Here is a 22,268-nt window from a genome sequence, read left to right as displayed (position 1 = left end):
GAAGTCACTACAGAAAGAGCCAAAGCCAGTTACAGGAATAAGAGAAACTCATAGGCTTGAGGAAGGGTGAACACAGAGAAAGGCCTGGCCATCCTAGACAAAAGTCAAGATGCCCCTAGTAACTGCACATCACACAGGCACACACACACACACACACACACACACACACACACACACACACAGAGAGAGAGAGAGAGAGGGGGGGGCAGGCAGGCAGAGACAGAGACAGAAAGACACACACACACACACACACACAGAGAGAGAGGGGGGGGCAGGCAGGCAGAGACAGAGACAGAAAGACACACACACACACACACACACACACACACAGAGAGAGAGAGAGGGGGGGGCAGGCAGGCAGAGACAGAGACAGAAAGACACACACACACACACACACACACACACACAGAGAGAGAGAGAGGGGGGGCAGGCAGGCAGAGACAGAGACAGAAAGACACACACACACACACAGAGAGAGGGGGGGGCGGGCAGGCAGGCAGAGACAGAGACAGAAAGACACACACACACACACAGAGAGAGAGAGAGAGAGAGAGAGAGAGACAGAGAGAGAGAGACAGAGAGACAGAGAGACAGAGAGACAGAGAAGAAGGAAAGAAGCATACCACAGAGGGACATCCACAGATTCTTCCCTTAGCATTTCCTTCTGCAGCATCTGCACTCCCAGTGCAAAATTTTCTCTTGCCCTTCTCTTACATCACTGCCATTATGTAACTTTGCCTCTCACATGGAGCTCTGAAAAGAACCTCCTCCATCTATCTCATCCTGTTGTCCCTAATATTTTTTAAAAATAAAAACATATTGACTTCAAGGCCTTACCTTTGCTTTACTCTTAAGGACTAGAGTCTACAAAGCTCTTTGGTCTGTGACTGGAGGACTGCCTTTATATTGACCGGTCCAATTGGTGGGTCTCACTCAAGGCTACTTTTGTCTTCCTGGAGACACTTAACAATTTCTAGGGACCCTTCTGGATTGTCACAGTTACCAAATGCTGATGGAGGCCATGGAGATTGCTACACATTTTACAATGTGCAATATATTCTCCAAATGTCAACCATACCCATGGGGAAACCTTGAACTACAGAGATACAAGAGAATCCTCACCAGTCATTCCCAAAGTGCCACCTCCTTTTCCTGCCTATTTTTCAATAGCTAGGCTGAACTCCAAATAGCTGAAGGTGACTACATGTGGCAAATGACTTTTTTAACCAACCATCCAAGGGTAAAGGGGGTATAGGAAAATCAACCATGAATGAGGGTAAAACCCTCTTCCCCAGTCATTCTCATTGAATGAAACTTTCCCACTCATGTGATCATACTGTGATTATAGGCCAGTCTGGATTGTCAAAAATCCCCATTCTCTATTCTCTATCTCTTACATCAAATTAAACTTCCCAGCATCCTTTGGGTTGTTCCCATCAATCTGATACCCTGAATATTGTCCTGTCAACCAATTTCATTTCTCTAGAGGAGGTCACATGGGTGCTTGCGTGCAGAGAGCACATCACCTGTTTTTTTTTCTAAGTCATTTTGCATATGAAAACATTTAATGCCCTCATTTCTTATCCCTTCCTTTTAACAAGAAGCACAAGGCTACAGGCCCTGTTGTTCTCCGGGTAGAAAATAACATCACAACAGAGTCGATAGCAAATCACACCACGTACAGCTTCATAGTTCACAGAAAACTGTGTACATTTGTTCCCCACATAGGACATACTTCAAAGTAACAAAATAATTTCTTTTTTTTTTTTTATCAACTGTAGTGTCCATTCTTCCCATCAGAAGTCGATTGTTCTTGTCCCTTCATGGTACATAAATAGCACAGAAAAGTAGTCTTTGAAATATTTACGTCCAGCTCTTCATTGATCATAATCCATTCGCTGTGTGTTTTGGTTTGTGTCCCAAGGGTTGGCAGCCTCAGTTCTCACTTTCTCTCCAGCCGCGAGCATTCTTCCCAAACTTGTAGACCAGCCGCCGCCCATCCACACGTTCCAGGATTTCTCGCTTGTAGTAATATCTGTAAGAGGAACATGGGTAAGGTGGCCATTCAGCCTTAGCCCTGAGAGAGCACCTGCGATGGTGGCCTTGCCCTTGGAAGACTGTGACATTGCTCACCTCATGGCCCGGCTGAGCTTCTCATAGGTCATACTACTGTTATTTTTCTTTTTCCCCCACAGTTGAGCCACAGCCTCTGACTTCAGGAACCTGAAGATGCCTTCTGAACGGTCTTCCCATTTGATGAGCCCTGGGTTCTTGTCTGGGCTCAGGAGAATGTCTCGGATGAACTCCCACAAGTGAGTCCCTCTTGGGTCTGATGAAAAGCAAGACACGATGACTTATTAATAGCCCAAATGAGAGGGAGGAAGAGAGAGAGAGAGAGAGAGAGAGAGAGAGAGAGAGAGAGAGAGAGAGAGAATGAATGAAGTTACAGCTTCTCCCTCAAGATACAGAGCCACTGAACAGTTATCTTACAATGAACTAGTACTGTTGAAGAGCAGGCAATTTCAGTGGTTTAATCAATGTGAGACAATTGGCTGCTAGCAAAGCCAGTACTAAAGAATTGCTGTTAACCATGTTTCTTCTCAGTATTGCTCACAAATGACCTGGCTTCATTTCAGACAGCAGCCTTCCACCATTGACCTAATACCTCACCTAGCTGAGTGACTCCAGCCCACAGCTGTGCTTCAGTTAAATGACATCATTGGAACACAAGACTCTTAACCCCAAGAGCATCTTGAGTAGAGAGGGTTAACACACAGGGGTCAGGGGAACCAGCTTAAAAACTAACCAGCTCCTGGAGTTTTATTTTCCTTCCAGGAAATGCCTGTCATCACCCCTTTGCCATGCCACTCAAGGAACTGCCTGAGCCCCCCTTCATGAGATAAGCTGGAGGAACAAAGAGTAATGCTATCCCAGGTCCCTGTCCTATCTAGGTGGGACAATCCTGATGTTCTCCGTGCCCCCTCTACCCTATGGCTCTGATAATGCATATATGTTCATAAGGTTTCATCACATGGAAAATCCAACTTCAAGGGAGAGAGTTGAGTCTTCAGAGCAAAGCCATTTCTTAGGACAAGAAAGTGTGATGCACCTCAGCCACATCTTTCCATCTTGCTTCTTGTCCCACCCTGGTTTTTTTTTTCCTTCAACAAAGGATAATCTTTAACCTTCTGTCTATAAGTTATTACCCACTTAGTGTCCTAATTTTTGAGAAAGTAGAATCAGCAGAAAAAAAAATCCCCAGGAGGACCGCTTTCCGAAACAGTCATACAGGGAGTCACTTTGATAGAAAGTAAGTCCCACTTAGAGGTGAAGGAATGGAGACAAAGCAAGCCTGCCAGGGAACTCACTGTGCTTTTTGGTGTGGGGCTTTACAGGGTGGTCTTGCTCCTTTTTCATGTCAGGTGACTCTGCTAAGGAGAGAAATGAGAACAGCTCAGTTTACATATCCCCTCCAAGTATCAGCCACACACTTGGCCACTATTCACCTAATACCCACAGCATGCCAACACTGTTGGGGTGCATGGCAGTGCCAACAGAGAGGAGAAACGCTATGCAGAAAAATAACGCAAGGACCTGTGGGCATATGGGGGAGGTGGCCATGCAGAGAACCCAAGGACGGTAAGTGAGAAGGGCCTCACTCAGGTCACCCAGCATTAAGTGTTACACAGCCCAGAAAGGAGCCAGAGTGGATGTAAAGATGAGGCAGAGTGAGAGGAAAGAAGTTTTGATCACTAATGCCTCACGGAACGCTTGAAAGGACTTTGTTCTGAGAGCAGGGGAAAGCCATGGAAAGACTGAGGTCATTTAAAGGATGTTTTTATAGCATAATACAAAAAATGTAAACACTTGTAACAAAGAAGGATGACTTTTAAGCCAGAGGAGTGCCATTTTTTTGGCATGCAAAGTTACATTTTAATCACCTTGACAAAGGGGCCATTGAGTGGCCTGAGCTCAGCACAGAAGGCCACAGTGGACTATGGAAACACAGATTAGTTTAACAAATGGCTCTCTGCGGTAACCCTTTCACTGTCTTCTTGGAGGAGAAGACAGAGGCAGATCTACGCCATAAAAATGCTTCTAAAACTTTAAACATGAATGGGTGTTGGATTTTATCAAATGCTTTCTCTGCATCCAAAGAGATGATCATGTGGTTTTTTGTTTTCAGTTTGTTTATGTGGTGGATTACATTGATGGATTTCCGTATATTAAACCATCCCTGCATGCCTGGAATGAAGCCTACTTGGTCATGATGAATGATATCTCTGATGTGCTCTTGTATTCGTTTTGCAAGTATTTTATTTAGTATTTTTGCATCGATGTTCATCAGAGAAATTGGTCTGAAATTCTCTTTCTTTGTTGAGTCTTTGTGAGGTTTAGGTATCAATGAGACTATGGCCTCATAGAATGAGTTTGGTAATGTTCCATCCCTTTCTATCTTTTGGAGTAGTTTGAAGAGTATCGGTATTAACTCGCCCTTGAAGGTCTGGTAGAATTCAGCACTGAAGCCATCTGGCCCTGGGCTTTTTTTGGTTGGGAGACTATCAATGATTACTTCAATTTCTGTAGGGGAAATGGGACTATTTAGCTTGTTTATCTGTTCTTCATTCAACTTTGGCAAGTGAAATTGATCAAGAAAATCGTCCATTTCCCTTAGATTTTCAAATTTTGTGGCATATATGCCTTCAAAGTAGGATCTTATGATTCTTTGTATTTCTTCAGTGTCTGTTGTTATGTCTCCCTTTTCATTCCTGATTTTGTTGATTTCAATACTGTCTCTCTGCCTTTTAGTTAGTTTGGCTAAAGGTCTGTCTATCTTGTTGACTTTCTCAAAGAACCAGCTCTTGGTTTTGTTGATTCTTTGGACTGTTTTTTTAGTTTCTAATTTGTTAATTTCACCCCTGAGTTTGATTATTTCCAGGCGTCTACTCCTTTTGGGTGTTTCTGCTTCTTTTTTTTCTAGGGCTTCCAGTTGTGTCATTAAGGTGTTTATGTGCGATGCTTCCAATTTCTTTTTAAAGGCACTTAGTGCTATGAATTTTCCTCTTAGCACTGCTTTCAGTGTATCCCACAGATTTGGGTATGTTGTTCCTTCATTTTCATTGAATTTCAGAAACTCCTTGATTTCTTTCTTTATTTCTTCCCTGACCCAGGTGTCATTTAGCAGAGAGTTGTTTAGTTTCCACATACGTGTAGGCTTTTTGTTATTTCTGTTGTTGTTGAATTGCAACCTAAGCCCATGATGATCTGATAGGATACAAGGTATGATTTCAATCCTCTTGTATCTGTTGAGGCTTTCTTTGTGAACTACGATGTGATCAATTTTGGAGAAGGTTCCATGGGGTGCAGAGAAGATTGAGATGTAACAAGAATAAATTAATAAAAAAAAAAAATTAAAAAAAAAAAAAAAAAAAAAAAAAAAGAAAGTGATTTAAAATTAAAAATATTAATTTATATGTTCATCATTTTTAAAAAATCCTGATGAGAATCACTTTCAATTTATGAAGTATTCTGTTTGCTTTTTGCTTTTCTGCCTGTTTCTACCAATATATTTCTTGAAATTATCACTTTTAAAAAAAAAAAAAAAAAAAAAAAAAAATGCTTCTAAAGAACAAAACAACCCACTGCCTGTTCTCAACTGCATATGACAGGTTGAAGATTTTAATCCCAGGGAAACAAAGAGTGGATGGTGAAGGCTAGAGATGCACAGGGGATGAGAGAGACAGCAGGAGACTGGACGGCATGCTGCAAAATGCAGTTACCCTGGAGACACAAGCTCTATTCTTCTACTTGGTGGTAGGATGAACATAGGGCAATTTGTTGCATAGTTTACAAAGCAATAGGACCAAGGAGTCCTCAGGCTCCAACACTGAGATGATGTACATTTAAGAAGCGGAGATGCTGGCCAGCTAAACCTCTGCCTTGGCTTATCACATACTATACACAAGTTCCAAGCTCTCAGAGCATGGCCCATAAATATAATGTTATAATGAACCAATTAAAAGGGACAGAGGCTGGAGAGATGGATCAGTAGTGAAAAGCATTTGGTTCCCAGCACCCACATGGTGGTTCACAACTATCTGTAACTCTAGTTCCAGGGGATCCACAGGCACCAGGCACACATATGGTTTACACACATACACTTGTGTGTGTGTTTGTGTGTGTGTGTGTGTGTGTGTGTGTGTGTGTGTGTGCAGTCAAACCCTCATGTGAACAAAATAAAATAAATGCATCTTTAAAAGAATAAAGCTCTTTAATAAAAAAAGGAAAACTAACAGCTTAGTGGCTTTCCCTCACATGTGTGTTTATGCGTGTGTCTATGTGTGAGTCTGTCTGTCTGTCTGTCTGTGTCTGTGTCTGTGTATCTGTGTTTGTATATACCCAAGGGCAATTTGGGTGTTGTGAGGAGCATTGATGACCTCACCTTATAATCAGCAGCTACCTAACTTTAATACAAAATAGTCCTTAAACACAAGTCAAGTCTTTATAGGAATTCAACAAATCGTGTCTCCTCATCTGATTGTAGAGCAGAACTTTCTAACCTAGGGTTCTCTGCTGGGGCCATGAACAGCATTCTAGACTCATTAACAAGTGTACACAGCATCTGATAGAGCACACCACTGTTCAAAAAAGTTTATGAGCCACAGCCATCTTTTTCCAGTTAAAGTGATTAAGAAAGTTGGAGATATGGCTCAGGGTTAGAGCACTTATACAAAGAAGGCCCTAGGCTTGATCCCCAGCACCACAAAAGATAAAATGAAAAGATAATTAAGAGAATTATTCCTAATTATAGTTCTTTCCATGTGCCAGGCAATACATTAAACACTTCACGTGGCTTATCTTACATCATTCATACAATAACGATATGAAGTAGGTATTATTATATAATTCATACAGAAACACTATGAGGCTGGTACTGTTCTAATTCACAGCTTGCATTTATGGAGGATCAAAGAAACAGCCTGGAAGTAGAGCCAGGCGGTAAGTAGAAATAGTCAGATCCCAGAAGCTTTACTCATAACTCTGCTAAATGTCTTTCCAAAAGTCAATCTATTTCCATGGTCTCTTCATCAATAGAAAACAAAGCAGTCATCCCTGTGTACGGGTCCTATACTTCCAGGTGTGGGGCCCCATCCACCCATCAATCCCTGGGCCCTTCACACTTTCACATGCCCAGCAGTTTCTCCAGAAGTTATGATGGGATGGGGAGAGGGATTGAATAAAAGAGAAACTCCCCATTCTGAGTAAGAATTTCTCTCCTGGCATCGATGCCAGCAGAGCCTGGCCCTATGTGGCTTTCTCTGAAATCCAGAAGGACCAATACACAGAACTAGAAAGGACACCACTTGGCCCCCTGCAGTTCACAAGACAAGGTTGCAACACCCCACCAGGACATGATGACATTGAGACAGGTCTGGCACCAACCCTGGTTTCCCAGTGATACATCATCCTGACAGGGCCACGTTGTTCTGGAGACAAAGAATGGCATTTACCCAGCAGGCCACAAGCAAAGCTCATTTTCCAATGAGATCCAGAAAGGAACAAGGCCATGATTTCAGAGCCAGGGATAGCTTTCAGAAAAACACAAGTTTTTTAGCACACTGACCTCACTCAGTGCATGGGGCCAACCTGCCGTAGAATGCATCACATTAGGGTTATGGTCTCCTTTAAAACTGGATGAAAACGTAAGTGTTCTCCCGCAGAAATTGCAAGTGTGTTACACTAGTGAAGTTTGTTCAGCCATTCCACGGATCCCTTACTGACTTAGGGGGTTCACAGACTCTATATTAAAAGACTGGAGGAATTATCTTTGAGATGTCAGCCATTTCCTCACAGTAGACCTACTTTTAGCTTCACACACACACACACACACACACACACACACACACGAGTCCAGATGTTTCCGTCATCACATGGCAGAATAGGTAATCCAAAGCAAAAAGATGACTGTTCCTTCTAGATCTTCTTCTCCCGTCAACAGGCAGAGGAAGCCACAAAAACCCCACCAGCCTTAGCTCTAAAGCTTTTGATCATTTAATACAACAGCCTCTCTCCCGCCCCCTGGTCCTCCTCACTACCACACACCAAAAGCCAGACCTTTGAAGTGAGCTGTGTGGTCAAGTGATTCATTTTTATAAAGTAATGGCTAGCTCTACAGAGGCTGTCCAGCCTGGCTTTCTCTTGTTCAGCGGGGTCTAGGTGGAAGCAGTAACAAAGCCCCAAGTTCACAGCGCTAGGTGGATGCCTATGCCTTCAGCCTGGCTGCTTCGCAAGAAAGCAGAGATTAGATACATTTGCATATGAGTCAGCTGTGAGCCATGTCTTTACGGGATATACAAATTTCGGCGTTCTAATAGACTGTGCCACCCTAGCTTGAGGCTCAACAAGTCAGTAGATAAACACATCAAGCCTGAGTTGGCATGACTGGCTTCAGGACTATCAAGCAGATCGGGACACTGGTGGCAGCCATTTTATGGAATGGGCTGATGACAGAAAGAAAGAAAAATTCAAAACAAAGCCGGCTTCCCCACCTGCACTATCAGGGAGACCATCAGTTGACACGGCTCAGCTTGAACTTGCATGAAAACATAGAAAGATGTTTAACTGCACCCTACTTTATAGGAATTTGAAATGGGATCACTCAGACAGATGGCAAAGGTCTTTGCGGGCATTCTGGCCCCATCCAGTAGAGACTAAACCATTCTGGAAGGAAACTGACTCTCATATGGTTGCAATTAACGTCCTACCAGACCTAAAACCTCAGAGACAATTTTGACACATCAACTTCAGACACCAAGATGATTTTTTTTTTGAAAGAGATTAACTCTGATAAAAAAGCTTGGGTTATTCACCTCATTTTCCAGCCTGTTACTGTGGCTGGATGAAAGTTGGAAACAGGAGACTAGGAGGTGGGCAGAAAGTGGGGAGGCAGATTCACAACTTTATTTCAAGGGCCGTCTAAATCTATAATATGTAGCTGCAGAAGACAGTACTCTCTGCTGTTTCAGCTTGTAGATATGAGCTGCTGCCTTTAGCCCCTGCTCTTCTGAGATTCTAGAAGATGGGGAAGGTAGACCAGGAGTGAGGTGACAAAGCTGTGACTTCCTAGGAGTCTGGGGAACTTAAAAGCCCTGGGGAATCTCCGAGCAGTTGGTTCAACTTTATCCTGAGTTGACATCTTTTGCCATATGTTAAAGACCCAACAGGAAAGACAGAGAAGGTGGCAGTACAGGAAGTTGGAGTGTAAGCTACAGGGTGACTTGGGTGCTTTCCTCAGCCCTGAAGCCACTAGTCTTCTTTAGGTGGCAATGACGAGACTGCTCCACCGTGATGGCAGACACACTGCTGCTCATCTGACGTTGATCTTCCTCCCTGCTTTAAACAAATCACTTCAAGGGATACACACTAAAGGCTGTTTGGGAGGAGGGAGGCCCTGCTTTGAATCCCAGCCATAATTCCAGAAGTTTCCAGTTCTCTCATTCAAGGGGCTTGACCCAAACCAAACTTCAAACAAAAGCTTTCGCACTCGTTAGTTTAGTTCATCTGACCACACATTCAACCTAAACAAAAGAAGAGGGTGGGATATTGCTTAAATCTGTGCTTCCTTTCACACAGATGCTGCTAATTTTCAGGTCCATCACTGCCCCCAAAGTCAATTCCTGAGATGAATGCTTCTCTTACAAATGATTTCTCAGCTGCACAGACATGAAGAGGTCCAGAAATACCCAGGTCAAGGAACAACACAAAATCTTTTGCTCAGCTAATTCTTAGAGTGCAAATATAAATGCACCTCTTATCTGAAAGCCCTCTCCCAGACCCGGCGTCCAATGTGCCAACCTTGCTACAGCCTTTGACAAAACATCGCAGATAGCCCCTAGTTGTAGCCAATCATGACCAAAACAACTGATACAAACACAACTGACCCAAGGGCAGATACCCTGATTCTAGGGTGCTGATGAATCACCAAGGTTAGGCTTCAAAATGGAGGGATGGGGGTCTATGTGGACAGGACTGCTGTCCACGCTTCCAAATCTACAGCACGTGGATAAGTGTTTTGAGTTCATTGTTCTCGAAAGCCAAACATAGTTCCAAAATGTATGTTTGGCATGCAATTAAAATATTAAATCCAGCCTACTCCCCCCAAGAAATACAAGTAAAACTACCAGGTTTAGCTCCAAAACAAACTTGTATTTTTTTTTAAGAATAGAGAAAAACACAAGAAACTTTCATCGTCTCCAGAGACTAACGACACAGAGTGACGCAGGAGGACACTTCTGAGCTGATAATTGTATGCATGCTGGCTGGGAAGCATGGCCACTCCCACAGATGACAACCCAGTCCATTCTCCAACTTTCTAATGAGAAAGACTCCAGTGAGGTAGAAATTGGGGGTGGTGGTGAGTTTTAATGAGAATTAATAAGCACAGGCAAGAGGCAAAGCCGGCCCGTGCCTGGACAACTTACCAACTGGAAGGTGACTGGAGGCTGTCATGGAGATCTGGGCCCGGCAGAAAGTTTTACTGTCCAACAGATCTGTAGGAAACAAAGGAGGGGAGGGGCATTGAGAGACCTTCCTGATGACAGAACTCTGAGGCAGAGCAAGCACGTAAAAGGGCCTTTGGGGTCAGGGAGGTAGTTACCTACTGTGCTACCATAGCTGGGGTCATAGAGATAGTTCTCTTCTTTCCATGTGTTCATGATGGAAGGATCTACAGGGAACAGAGAATGGGACAAGTCAACAATTGTTATGCCTGGTTTGGAGAACTCTCACTCCAGGAGTCTGTCTGCTCATCTGAGAGGCGTGAGGAAACGAAGAGGCAGCCACGAGAAGGAGTAAGACTGCTTCAGCTGTATCCTACTTTATGACAACGCCAGCCCAGTTTTCTCCCAGCATCATGAGAACAGCTTTATTATAGTCCTAACCTTGGAAGATACACTCACTACCCTTCAAGCCATAGAATCCTATCCTGGACCAACACTCCATCTTTCTGGAAATTGTTCCACCCTGGGTGACCTCCTTGACATTCTACCACAAAGTCACCAGGATAATTTAACTCTGGAGTGGACAGAAAGCTTTGTTGGAGATGAATAAATGTATAATAAGGAATTAATGAGCATTCTTCTGTCTGGTGGCAATGGGGAACTGATGGCAGGTTTTTGTTTTTCAGGGGGAAAAAAAAACCTGGCCAGTTTCCTCACAATTCCTTCACTGCTGAAATTCCAAGAGTAGCTCCCTTAAGTTGAGTGATAGCAGCTGCCATCTAGGTCTTCTTTGAGTAGCTAAAGGGTTGACATAAAATTCTCAAAACTTTGGAGAAGGCGGAGGGGAGTTCTCAAACCACACAAACAGCTTTTAGGCAGGGGGGCCTTGCTTCATTTCTGGGAGAAGCAGAAATTGCCCCCTCACTGCCTACTCCTTCCTGTGAAGGCCATGTGTCAAGAGTTAGTCGGAGTGAGACACACTCTTAGGATTTCAAATCTGAAGGAAACTCCCTTCTACCTACCCCAAGCAAGCCCAACCCCCACACGACTGCCAGGTCCAGGCCAGCTTCCAACACAAGCATTCTCCTTGCAGGCTGGCCAAGAGTTTGATGCTCTCACCTCTTCCTGCCATCAAGCTCTTGCCTCCTCCCCCCCCCCAGCCCCCCTACCCCTACCCCCAAACTAGGCTGCTCTGGCTTCCCCAAGAGCCAGGTTCCACACTGAGGGCCAGGATGGCCAGCCACTGGCTGAGCTCTGTTTTGTTTTTATAGCATAAATAGTATAAAGCCTGACTCACTGGCTAAGTCCTCCTGTTTATGACATGGGGATTTAGCTGGTATTTTGAACTCACAGATACGTGTTTGGACACCCCAAGCCCAATGTCTTAGGGTTACGCCCTCTGTCCTTGTTGGGTCACCTTGCACATCTGGTGTTGTCTCTAAAAACAACCTCCAAAGAGCTTTGGGGCGAAGGTGGTCCCTCTGTGAGCTTCTTCTCCCCTCTTCCTAGAGTGGACCTTCTCCACCCTCAAGCTCAGCTCTTCTGAACCAGCAAAGCAAGAATGTCCAGACGGTCAAGGACAATTATCAGCTTCTTTGGGGCCTCTCCAATATCACCCTGGTTCCTAAAGTGAGACTATATGTAAGGCCAAGGCCATTCTCTAAGCCAAATCCTGATCTGTCTCCAGAGCTTGGGCAGGCCTACAAAACCAGAGCATCCAAGTTGAAGGACAGGCCTAGGAAGGCCTAATTAACATGTTTAGCAGCTATTTTTTTTCTTTAATTATGGTAGACCAGGGCCCTTATAAAAGATTAAATAACCACATGGGCTAATTTTGATGCCAAGTGACTCAAAAATTACCCCTAGGTCAAAATCTGTCCTTGGTGACTGGCACGCAACCCTCAGGGAGACCTGAGGTAAACTCTGTCAGCCCATGTGACCTATAATCTACCTGATGTGAACATAGGGAGTGATCTAGGAGTAGTGGCACCTGTTTGTATTCTGTTCTGTCGTACCCATGAAGTTTGGGGTACAGAGGAAAAGGAACCAAAAATGAATGTAGATATTATGAAACTATAGACTTTCTCAGAGCCCGGGATAGAATCTTTCAAGCAGAAATAGCCTCAAGGTGGGGGTTGGGCTCTACAGTCACCTTTTAAAATCCTTGTGGAAGCTTGGTAGGGCCCAGAGACCATGATACCTGCAATTTCAAGGCAGCAGCTCCCCCGTTGTAAAGCTCACACTCATGGAGGTGGGAGAGCAAAGACTTCCCTCCCCTTGCTTTTCTGAATCCAGCCTTACTTTCTCTGGGAAGGCAGCCCATGCTAGAGTCTGTATTTACCCGGCTACTGGCTTTGGATCTGGATGGTGCTATGACTGGCAGAAAGTCAGCTCACCACACATCTACACATTAGACATAATTGGTTGCCACTGGTCCCAGGGGCAGGAAAGAGGCTTACAGCAGGATGGCCCATTGGAGGCAGAGAGGTGAACTCTGTGGATGCCTGCCAACTTTTCTCCCATGGTCTCTTGTTCTCCTTTCCCCTTGTTCTCCCCAGGGCTTTGCCTAGCCAAGTTGGCTCCCTCTGCCTCTCACCACTCACCAGTTTGTTCAGTCTTGACAATGACATTGTGTGTGGACTGGAAAAGGTCACTGCTGCACTGGCCTGTGAAGGACAGATGGGAAAGTCAGAGTCAAAACCTGCCACTTTGGTAAGGACTGAGCTGGCTCCTTTGAAGACCTTCTGCTACCTTGCTGCCTTCCTGGTTTGCCTCTGAAAGTCTCCCCAGCAAACCCTCAGCACACCAAAGCCTGGGACCATCTCTGACCCCAGAGAACTAGTAGCCCAGGGCCTCATTTGGTGGTAGAAGTAAAGAATGCCATAAGCCAGAAGGCCACCTTCTCCAATACTAGGAGCTGCAAGGCATTTGCTGTTCTAGTCTCAGTCTCCTCCTGTGTCAACTCAGGGGTTAAACTGCACAGAGCTATGTACATGACACCTATGGTACTTTCACACTAAGATATATGAAATGAAAGTGGAAGGGCCCAAAAAGGCATTTTCACTTCACTAGCACTTAAGGCTTTGATTTTAAACTCAATCCACCCCACCCTTATTAAATTCATCTTTCAGACACATCTGGATAAAATACCATGATTGTTCCTTTACCTATGCGTTCAGCTCTCATACACATGGTTCCTGTCACAGAGCCTCCTCTTGTTTTTCAACTCCTCTCGACTATGATGTATAAAGGCACAGATGTCAATGAGCCTATAGTGCTTTCCTTCCCCGCAGAGATTACCAATAGGTTGCATTTCTGACCCTTCATTTTTCCTATCTTTAAAATGGGCACAGTATTTTTCTATAAGATCACTTGATGACTCAATTCACAGTGGAACTATATTCATAACAAATGTAAACTAATGGAATATGTAGAGAAATTCCAACCGAAATTCCCAGAGTAGAAACCCCTACCATTTGGTACTCACAGGCAAGAACAGCAAGACCAAATAAGTAATGGAAGGTCAAAGGTGGCCATCACACCTCCCAGGCCTCCCTGCCTCATGGTTCAGTCAGACCAAAGCTTTACAGGAGTGGATATATTTAAAGGAGATATTTATAATTCTTCGAGTGTAAGTCTACTTTTTGCAAAGATTGCTGAGAGTTATTTAAATAATAGAGCCTTGTTGTTTGATTCTAGTAAAAACAAAAATGAGTAACCACTACCATGAGATGAGTGGAAAGAAAAGAATGCCAAGCTGTCAGATGAGGTCATCCAAAATGGCACAATGGCTGCCAGTGTCGCTGCCATGCTCCCTGCTGATGGCTGCTGTCCATGGGGCTCTAGAGCTTGCATTTACTGAGCCCTAGTTACTTGTCAAACACAATCTCTGCTGGGGCATAAATGCACTTTCCGATAAGTGCTCATTCTCTCTCCTCCTTTCCTCCTCCCCCTCCCTTCCCGTGTGTGTGTGTGTGTGTGTGTGTGTGTGTGTGTGTGTGTGTGTGTATTGTCACCATGGACAATTTTCAAGGTGGCCTCTGTGTGTGAGGTGAACCTTGAAGTTTTAGCAACTATTCCAGAAATCACTGCAGAATCCAGCCCATTCGTTCTGGTTTCAAAGGTATTTTAATTATGGATCTATTTTTAAATACTTATCTTTATTATTTTTAATTATGTGAGTCCTCATGTGTATGCCTCTGTGTGTAGATTCATACATGTGAGCACACATGCAGCATGGATTGTCATAGGTGTTAGATTCCCCTGAAACTGAAGTTATGGGAAATTGTAAAGCTGCAATGTGAGAGCTGAGAACCAACTCAAGCCCCCTGCAAGTGCAGTGAAAGTTCTCAACTGCTGGGCTACCTCTCCAGCCCCACCCACAAGCCATTTAAAGAAAGTGATGGGGGTGGGGCTAACCTTTTCCCCTCGGGACACACAGATCTAGTTTCACTTGCCTTCTTAACTACACTAGGCTCCCATCTTAAGAAGCTGGGTCTGGGTTGGCTATGCTGGTGCATTCCTGTAATCCTCAGACTTGAAAGGCTAAGTGAAGAGGATTTTGGGTTCAGGGCCAGCCTGAGTGATGTAGAGAGCTCAAGGCCAGCTATAGAACAGCAACAATCTCAAGATAACAGGAACATTTTTAATTTAAAAATTAAAAAAAACCTGTATCAATACATTTGTAAATTATTTTTTAAAATCACTGATGATTTCAATAAGCAAATGAATGACTGAGAATTAAGTTATTAGATTCTGTTAGAAAACATAACGGAGGGCTGGAGAGATGGCTCAGAAGCTAAAGGCACTTGCTGTTCTCGCAGAAGATCCAGCTTCAGTAAGTACCCAGTGCCCACATGGTGGCTCATACTCAGTGACAGAGAATCCAACACCCTCTTCTGGCCTCTCCATGAGCACCAGGTGTGCATATGGAACAGATACACGCACACATACAAAATTCTCATATGTCTCAAATAGAATAAAACACATATGAGTTTTGTTTTGCTGTTTTTATGTAAAGGAAAAGCTCATCTTACTGTGACAAGTATCCTGAGGATACTCCCCAGTCCTAACTCTCTGGAAATGAAGACAGCCTCAGGAAGAGTTTCATAAATGTTTCTAAGGGGATTAGACACATATCAAACCCTAGGCGTTTGCCTCTCTGCTCCCGGCTACTTCCCCATCTTGGGAAATGGTAATCTGAAGGTGTCACTTCTGACAAGGAGCACAGCCAGCTGTGGAGTCCCTGCACTTCCCCGGCCCCAACTCACCGTTCCATTTGAGATGCTGCAGGTTGCTGTAGAGCAGCTGTCCAGCTGAGCCTGCCGCCCTCGTGAACTCCTGCAGACTCATGCTGCACAGGTGCTCTCCGCTGATGTCAAACTCCTGGAAAGGGATGCAGCTGGCATCCAGCTGGTTGGTGTCCAGGAGGTGCTGCAGCCATTCCCACACCTGGTATTTGGTCCAGTACTGAGGGTGGATTTCATGCCATTGGCCTCCAAAAAAACCATTGGAAACTGCAAAATAGGGCATGGTCCTGTTAGTGGCTCCTACTTGTTCCTGGGCAGTCTCAGACACAAGAGGCATAGCTATGGGTAATAATAATGGGGCCCATAACCACAGCCCCCACCTGGTACGTATCACCATGGGAGCTGAATATAGAATGTGCTCTGGATAGGAGGCTCCTAGCATGTGGGTTCTTTCTTTCTTTCTTTCTTTCTTTTTTCTTTTTTTTTTCTTTTTTTTTTTTTTTACCCAGTTGTAGCAGGGCTTCTTCATGCTCTTCCCTAGTGTGACACCATCTCTGAATACTAGATAGCACATGATACCTGAAGTCTCTGAGTTCGCTCTCCACCCCACCCACAAAGAAGTGCCAAAGTGAAAGGGTTGGTTATAGTTTCATCACTTTCGAGCTGATTGTATATATGCAAATACATTCACCTTGCCAGAACACTTCATGAATACCAAAATCATTCCTTATGTATGTCATATTTGCATATGACATGCACATTTCTCCTATATTTTAAATTATCTCTAGATCAACTACAATCCCTAGAAGAAAGTAAATGCTGTGTAAATAGAAAACGATGACAAGAAAGATTTGTATTTGTTCAGTACAGATGCGTGTGCAAGTGCATGCACATGTGTATTGGATGGATATATCAAGCCCAGAATGTCTGATGCTTAGCACAGCCCTCCATCTTATTTTTTGAGTCAAGGTCTCCTCACTGGAACCAGGAGCTCACTGGTTGGCTAGACTGGTTTGTCCAGAGAGGTCCAAGGATCCAACCGCTGCCTTCACAGTGCTGGAGCTACAGATGTGGTCCAGCACATCTACCTGGATTTTACATAGGTACTGGGACTCTGAGCTCAGATTCTTGCCCAGCAAGCACTTTAGCCATAGGTCCATCTCTCCATCCCCCAGATACATGTTTAATTAGGATGTAGTTGAGTCTGTAGGAGTGGATCCCTGGGGTGCAGATGGCTGACCGTGGTTCTTGCTCCCACTCCTTTCCCCCCACTCCCCGAGAGACAGAGAGACAGAGAGACAGAGACAGAGAGAAACAGAGACAGAGAGACAGGGAGAGAGGCAGAGAGAGAGACAGACAGACAGAGAGAGACAGAGACAAAGACAGACAAAGACAGAGACAAAAGCAAACACAGACCATTTTCAACCAACAACAGGGCCTTAGATTAAGCTCCCTTTCCTCTAATGGCTGGGCTCTTCCCTGAAGTGACACAGTCCATTTATTGATTGTGTGACATCTCCTGGCCGCTGGCTGTTGCTATAACTTCCCCGGCAACCATTCCCCACTAAGTTTCCTTCACTCTTCCCCACTCTTCCCCACTGTTCTCTCAAATGAGATACAAAGCTGCCACGCCAGGCACTAGAACACTTTACCAACTGCTTTTGAAGTGACCTTTGTGGTTTTGTTGTGCTGTCTGTCCCCGGGCACCTTTCTGTCTTGCCTCCTGCTAGTGCCGAACTCCTGGTTCTTTTCTTTTGTATTTGCATCTTTTGATCTCAGAGCCCTGACTTACATTGAGAACTGAACCTCCTGGAATCAGGCTTCGGATTTCTCTCAGTGAACCTGTTAGGTTCTGCTTATCTTTATAGAGCTCTAAGTCCAGGCCTATTCTCCTTTGCAAACTGTATGTTCAAGGTCCTGGACTTGGTTTTACTCATCTTCATACGTCTATAAAAACTCCTTCGGGGCCACAGTGGAAGCTCACTACATAGTCAATATGACTTGACTTCAGCTGAGGAACAAGTAATGCAGGACTGTAGAAACATATTCAGGGGTTAATTTGGATGAAGATGTAAAGTACATTCCAGTGGGTAAATTGTTGAACGTGTTGTGCTCACTTAAGAGAAATTCACAGAGTTGGCCTAAACGTGGGTCTCCTATGAGTGGCCACAGCTACTCCAATTTCCAAAAGCCACAGCCGAGCCATGGTGTGGGGACAGCATTCTGTGAGGAAAATGTATTTACAAGAAAAATAGCTACCCCTTTGAAATCAGGCTGGCTAACTAAGTAAAACTTCAGTGCCACTGCAATCCCCGGGGACTAGTGCTTGAATGCAGATCCCCATCCTGCAGGTATGGGCTAAGAACTAAAGGTCTATGTTCCTAGCAAGCCTCGCAATGCTGCTGCTAGATTGTAGAGTTACAGGAAGGTTCAGGATTCCATTCCCATAATGCCTGGGGCTAACCCTCTGTCCTACCAGAGGAAGCATGGGAAGCAGGGAAGGTTTTGGCCAATCTCACTTTTCTCTCCCTTCAGAATCCAGCCTTTGCTTCCAGACCTCAGAAGCAACAAGAGCAAGAGGTCAAGATCAGAGCCTGGCTGTGGTGGCACATGCCTGTAATCCCAGCACTCAGGAGGTAGAGGCAGGCAGATCTCTGTGAGTTTGAGGCCAGCCTGGTCTACAGAGAGTGTTATAGGACAGCCATGGCTACACAGAGAAACCCTGTCTCGAAAAACAAACAAGAAGAAGAAGAAGAAGAAGAAGAAGAAGAAGAAGAAAAGAAAAAAAAAAAGAAAGAAAGGAAGGAAGGAAGGAAGAAAGAAAGAAGTCAAGATCAGTCAGAACATCTAGGTGACTGCCATTGATACCGGCCACTCACAGGATGAGCTTTACTGCTCCCACCTTACAGCCAAATAGACACATCCCTACAGCCTCTCCTGCAGGAGAGAGCAACAAGGGATGGAGAGTATGACTGGGAAAATGTAGTCTAAAACTTGAGGGATATAGAAATTCTTCCCTCAAAAAAAATTTTTCCCAAAATAAAAAGCATCTAATGGACGTTTCCATGGCTTCATTACCATTTTTATTATTATTGTGACATTTGTTTAAGGATGAGAACTAGTTTGTTATTGTTGTTGATGATGATGATGATGATGATGATGATGATGATGATGATGATATCTCTATTATTAAAACAATTCCACTGTTTCAGGTGGCAGGCCTGGAATCCTCTCTCCCTGGGCACTCAATGTGAATCTAGTTACACGTAGTTTCTGATACTCTGTTCAAACCTGAGAGAGAAGAGCCAGAAACTTGCCTGGAGTTAGCTGGGAGAAGATGCCTCCCTCAGACAAAGAATCCTCAAAGTCCCTCACGTCAAGGAAACTAAAAACCCCAGTGGGTTCTGTTTTCTATCATTCAGCTGACTTCCCCTCCCTTTCAGTCTTGATAAAGACCAGGATCTTCTTTGGGACTTCCAGAGCTAGATAAAGACAAGTGACATCTGAATTATACTCCTTGCTAAGTCTACTGTTGCAGTTTTCTCCAAAGTAAATAGTAGAGCCGATGCCTGGGGCATGCCAACACTACTTGTTCTCTTTGGAAGATTTTTTTTTCCCCTAGGTCCCCACAGTAAGTTTGAGGTCTGCCACAGAATATGGAACTGTCCAGAAAGGGCAGCCGTTTGAGGAGACAAGTGATCTAAAACAGGAAGGCCACCTGCTCGTGCTTCCTGTCATGCTTGGCTGGGATTCCAAATTAAAAGAGGAGTGCCACATGGACGCGCCACTCAGCGGAGAATGCCACCCTACCATTACCCTCTCGCCGGCTTCTCCAACTCTTCCCACTGACAGGACACATCTGTGTGCCGCGTCTGTGTTTGGCAGCAGGTGAGGGGTGCAACTGAGTCCTGGAGCTTCTTAACCCAGCTCTGTTGGACACCCGGCTAGGCTAAATGCTTTCACAGTGTGGCACAGGGCCCCCTGATTCGGCTTTCACTGTGAGCCACAGACTGGGTCAAACATTACCTACAAGTCTTGTCACCAGGCCCTCCCACTTTGAGTCTGGATGTTTCTGAGTAAATGCCTAAAAGATAGCACCTGGTTCCCAGACCAATCTCTTCCTTAAACTGGGCCATGATGATAAACAAGCCAGAAAGTTCACACCATTATAATTCTCTCTTCCTTAACATCTGTGTACGTGTGTTAAACACACATGTGTATACTTTTGTACACACTCACCTCCCTGATCCTATCTTGATATAGCAACACAGCACTATTGAAAACTTCAGCAAGATGTCTCTTTTCCCTTAGGAAATCTCATCTTCCAACTTTATTGGCAACCCTCTGCATTGTGGATGAAGGTGGCCTTTGGCACGGAGCCCTGGAGGCCTACAGAGCAGAGCCCTTCAATATTAAAAGTGTCCTCATATAAAAAAAGTATAAATCAGTTGTGGAGTCTATGAGTATCAAAGCACTGAATTCAATTACAGAAGAGAGAGAGAGAGAGAGAGAGAGAGAGAGAGAGAGAGAGAGAGAGAGATTTCTCCCTAGCTTCTATATCACCTACTGAATCAAACCTATTTTCCAAGCATCAGGTTGAAAAAAGAAAGTCAGACAAGGAGAGGATAGGGGCACGGGACGTGCCACCAACTGCAGGGCCTTACCATTGCATGTTGGGTAGCTGTCCATCCAGGCTGGCTGCTGGTGAAGGAGGTTGTTGGCCGGGTTGAGATTCATTACACCACTTCCTTCCAGAATCATGATCTGAAAGGGACCAAATAGTCATTTAATCGGCGCCTCTTAGACAAATGTCACTAGAGAGTACAGAGCATGGAATTCATTTAGGGGAAAGAAAGGATAAAAAGGAACGTGTCCTTCCACCCATTGCCACAGCCCTTTCAGTAAAAGCAAAACTCGGGGCAATTAAAATTTTCCAGGTTCAATTTTCATATGCATGAGGCCAGTTTTTACAGCCACCCATTCATAAATGAATAATCTCTGATCAGAAATGAAGCCGAGAGGAAAACACAATACCTGCGCGCAGGGCAAACCTGGCCAGCATCCAGGTTTCACAAAAGTGAAAATACCAGAACAACTTTATTTGAAGTGGAATTTCAATCAGTGAAATCTCAGACCTAGCCCTTATGTCAGACAACACTGTGAGTCCTCCCACAATCGGCTCCCACACTTAGGGACGAGGAAGGTTTCCTCAGTGCCAAGTCCTCCTTGGGGTCAAACGGGTCGTCTGAGAGACACCATCCTATCTAGGGAGCACTCCTTCAGCTTTTTTGGCTTTGGACTGAGCTTAGGAATCCTTTGATTTCTGTGACAGACACTTCATCTTGCTGGTACAGAAAACTAAGATTTCATGTTCTGCTAAAAAGTTTTAGCTAGCTTCTCTTCTGATAGAGACCTGGAAGACCCAACAGGCTTTGAAAACATCCTCATGACAAGTTCCTTGGCTTCTCAATCTTGGGCCCCTGGAGAATAGTTTTCATCCAAGGCCCATTGGGAACATTGGAACAATGTAAAACATTTTCATCTCAGAGAAAAATTCCCTAGCATTTATGGTGTGCCTGTCTCCAAACTGGACTCCCTTCTCACTACAGATCAGGGCCCAGGAGTGGATATAATCACAGGGACGGGGGCAAGGGGGCAGGTTTTTTGTCTGAAGCTTAGTAAGGCTATAAAAGTCCTTCCTTCCTCACACTTGATCTTAGCCAAAAGGCCGAGGAGTGATGCCCCTTGTTATTTATAAAATGCTAAGGTGTGGAGAGCCATAGATCATGGATTTCTTTTTGGTCATTTATGGAGAAAATTTTGCATTCTCAGGTGTCACTGATGTCAACAGATTGAAATAGTCCCCTCAGCGTAATCTCATACATACATACACACATACATGCATACACACACACACACACACACACACACACACACACACACACACACGCCACTCCCAGCTAAGCATCAGGTCCTCTGGTTGGCTTTATGTAGAACCTAAGAGAAAAGACACATACCCTTGGGAAAGCATAGAATACATTCATACATTTGTTTATTCAGCAAGTATTTATTGGCCTGATCAAGAACTCAGCATTGCCTATAGGTCCTGAGTCCAGGGCAGCACTTAGGGCTCAAGCTGGGCTAGATACCACTTGTAATTGTTGACCTCGTCATCACTGGTGCTTGGCGAACACATGCACCCAGCATGAGTGGAGAGGGAAGAAAGAAACAATGGCAAAGGCAATTCAGTTAGTGGAAAGGGAGGCTTGGGAGGGAGCAGAGAAGAGCTGGAGTCTCCATCCTGGTCCCGCCATGAGAGCTTTGCAGCCAAGAGAGCCCAGATGGATCCCTCCAAATTCTCCCACCTGCTAGCCTAAGTGAGTACCAACTCCCAGGGGTGACTCAATGCCTCTTAGCTCTCCTTTCCACCACGTAAAAATGCAGATGATGCCACCCAGCCTGGTTGGAGATCAGACACATTTCTACATGTGCAAGCACTTGACACAACGTTGGACACAAT

At 44.6% G+C, this 22,268-nt stretch overlaps 1 protein-coding gene across 5 annotated transcripts in view; it reads right to left on the bottom strand.

The window, feature by feature from the left end:
* Nucleotides 1–1,499: 1,499 nt before the first annotated feature.
* EHF (ETS homologous factor) overlaps nt 1,500–22,268 on the bottom strand; it is a 40,025-nt gene continuing 19,256 nt past the window's right edge. For 4 of the 5 annotated variants that reach the window (XM_084777902.1, XM_084777901.1, XM_084777904.1 and 1 more), the window contains 8 exons: nt 20,413–20,512; nt 15,770–16,015; nt 13,103–13,165; nt 10,658–10,726; nt 10,482–10,550; nt 3,369–3,431; nt 2,134–2,329; nt 1,500–2,035 (listed from right to left, as the gene is read on the bottom strand). In XM_084777902.1, coding sequence (XP_084634028.1) covers nt 1,936–2,035; nt 2,134–2,329; nt 3,369–3,431; nt 10,482–10,550; nt 10,658–10,726; nt 13,103–13,165; nt 15,770–16,015; nt 20,413–20,509 — 903 coding nt within the window. In that variant the 5' untranslated portion in view covers nt 20,510–20,512 and the 3' untranslated portion in view covers nt 1,500–1,935. The remainder of the gene's footprint in view (nt 2,036–2,133; nt 2,330–3,368; nt 3,432–10,481; nt 10,551–10,657; nt 10,727–13,102; nt 13,166–15,769; nt 16,016–20,412; nt 20,513–22,268) is intronic. The other variant, XM_084777905.1, reaches the window with a different exon arrangement.

Source organism: Acomys minous, assembly GCF_964271855.1.
Source record: "Acomys minous genome assembly, chromosome: 3".
NCBI classification, from domain to species: Eukaryota; Metazoa; Chordata; class Mammalia; order Rodentia; family Muridae; genus Acomys; species Acomys minous.
This window is presented reverse-complemented; position numbering and strand designations above follow the sequence as displayed.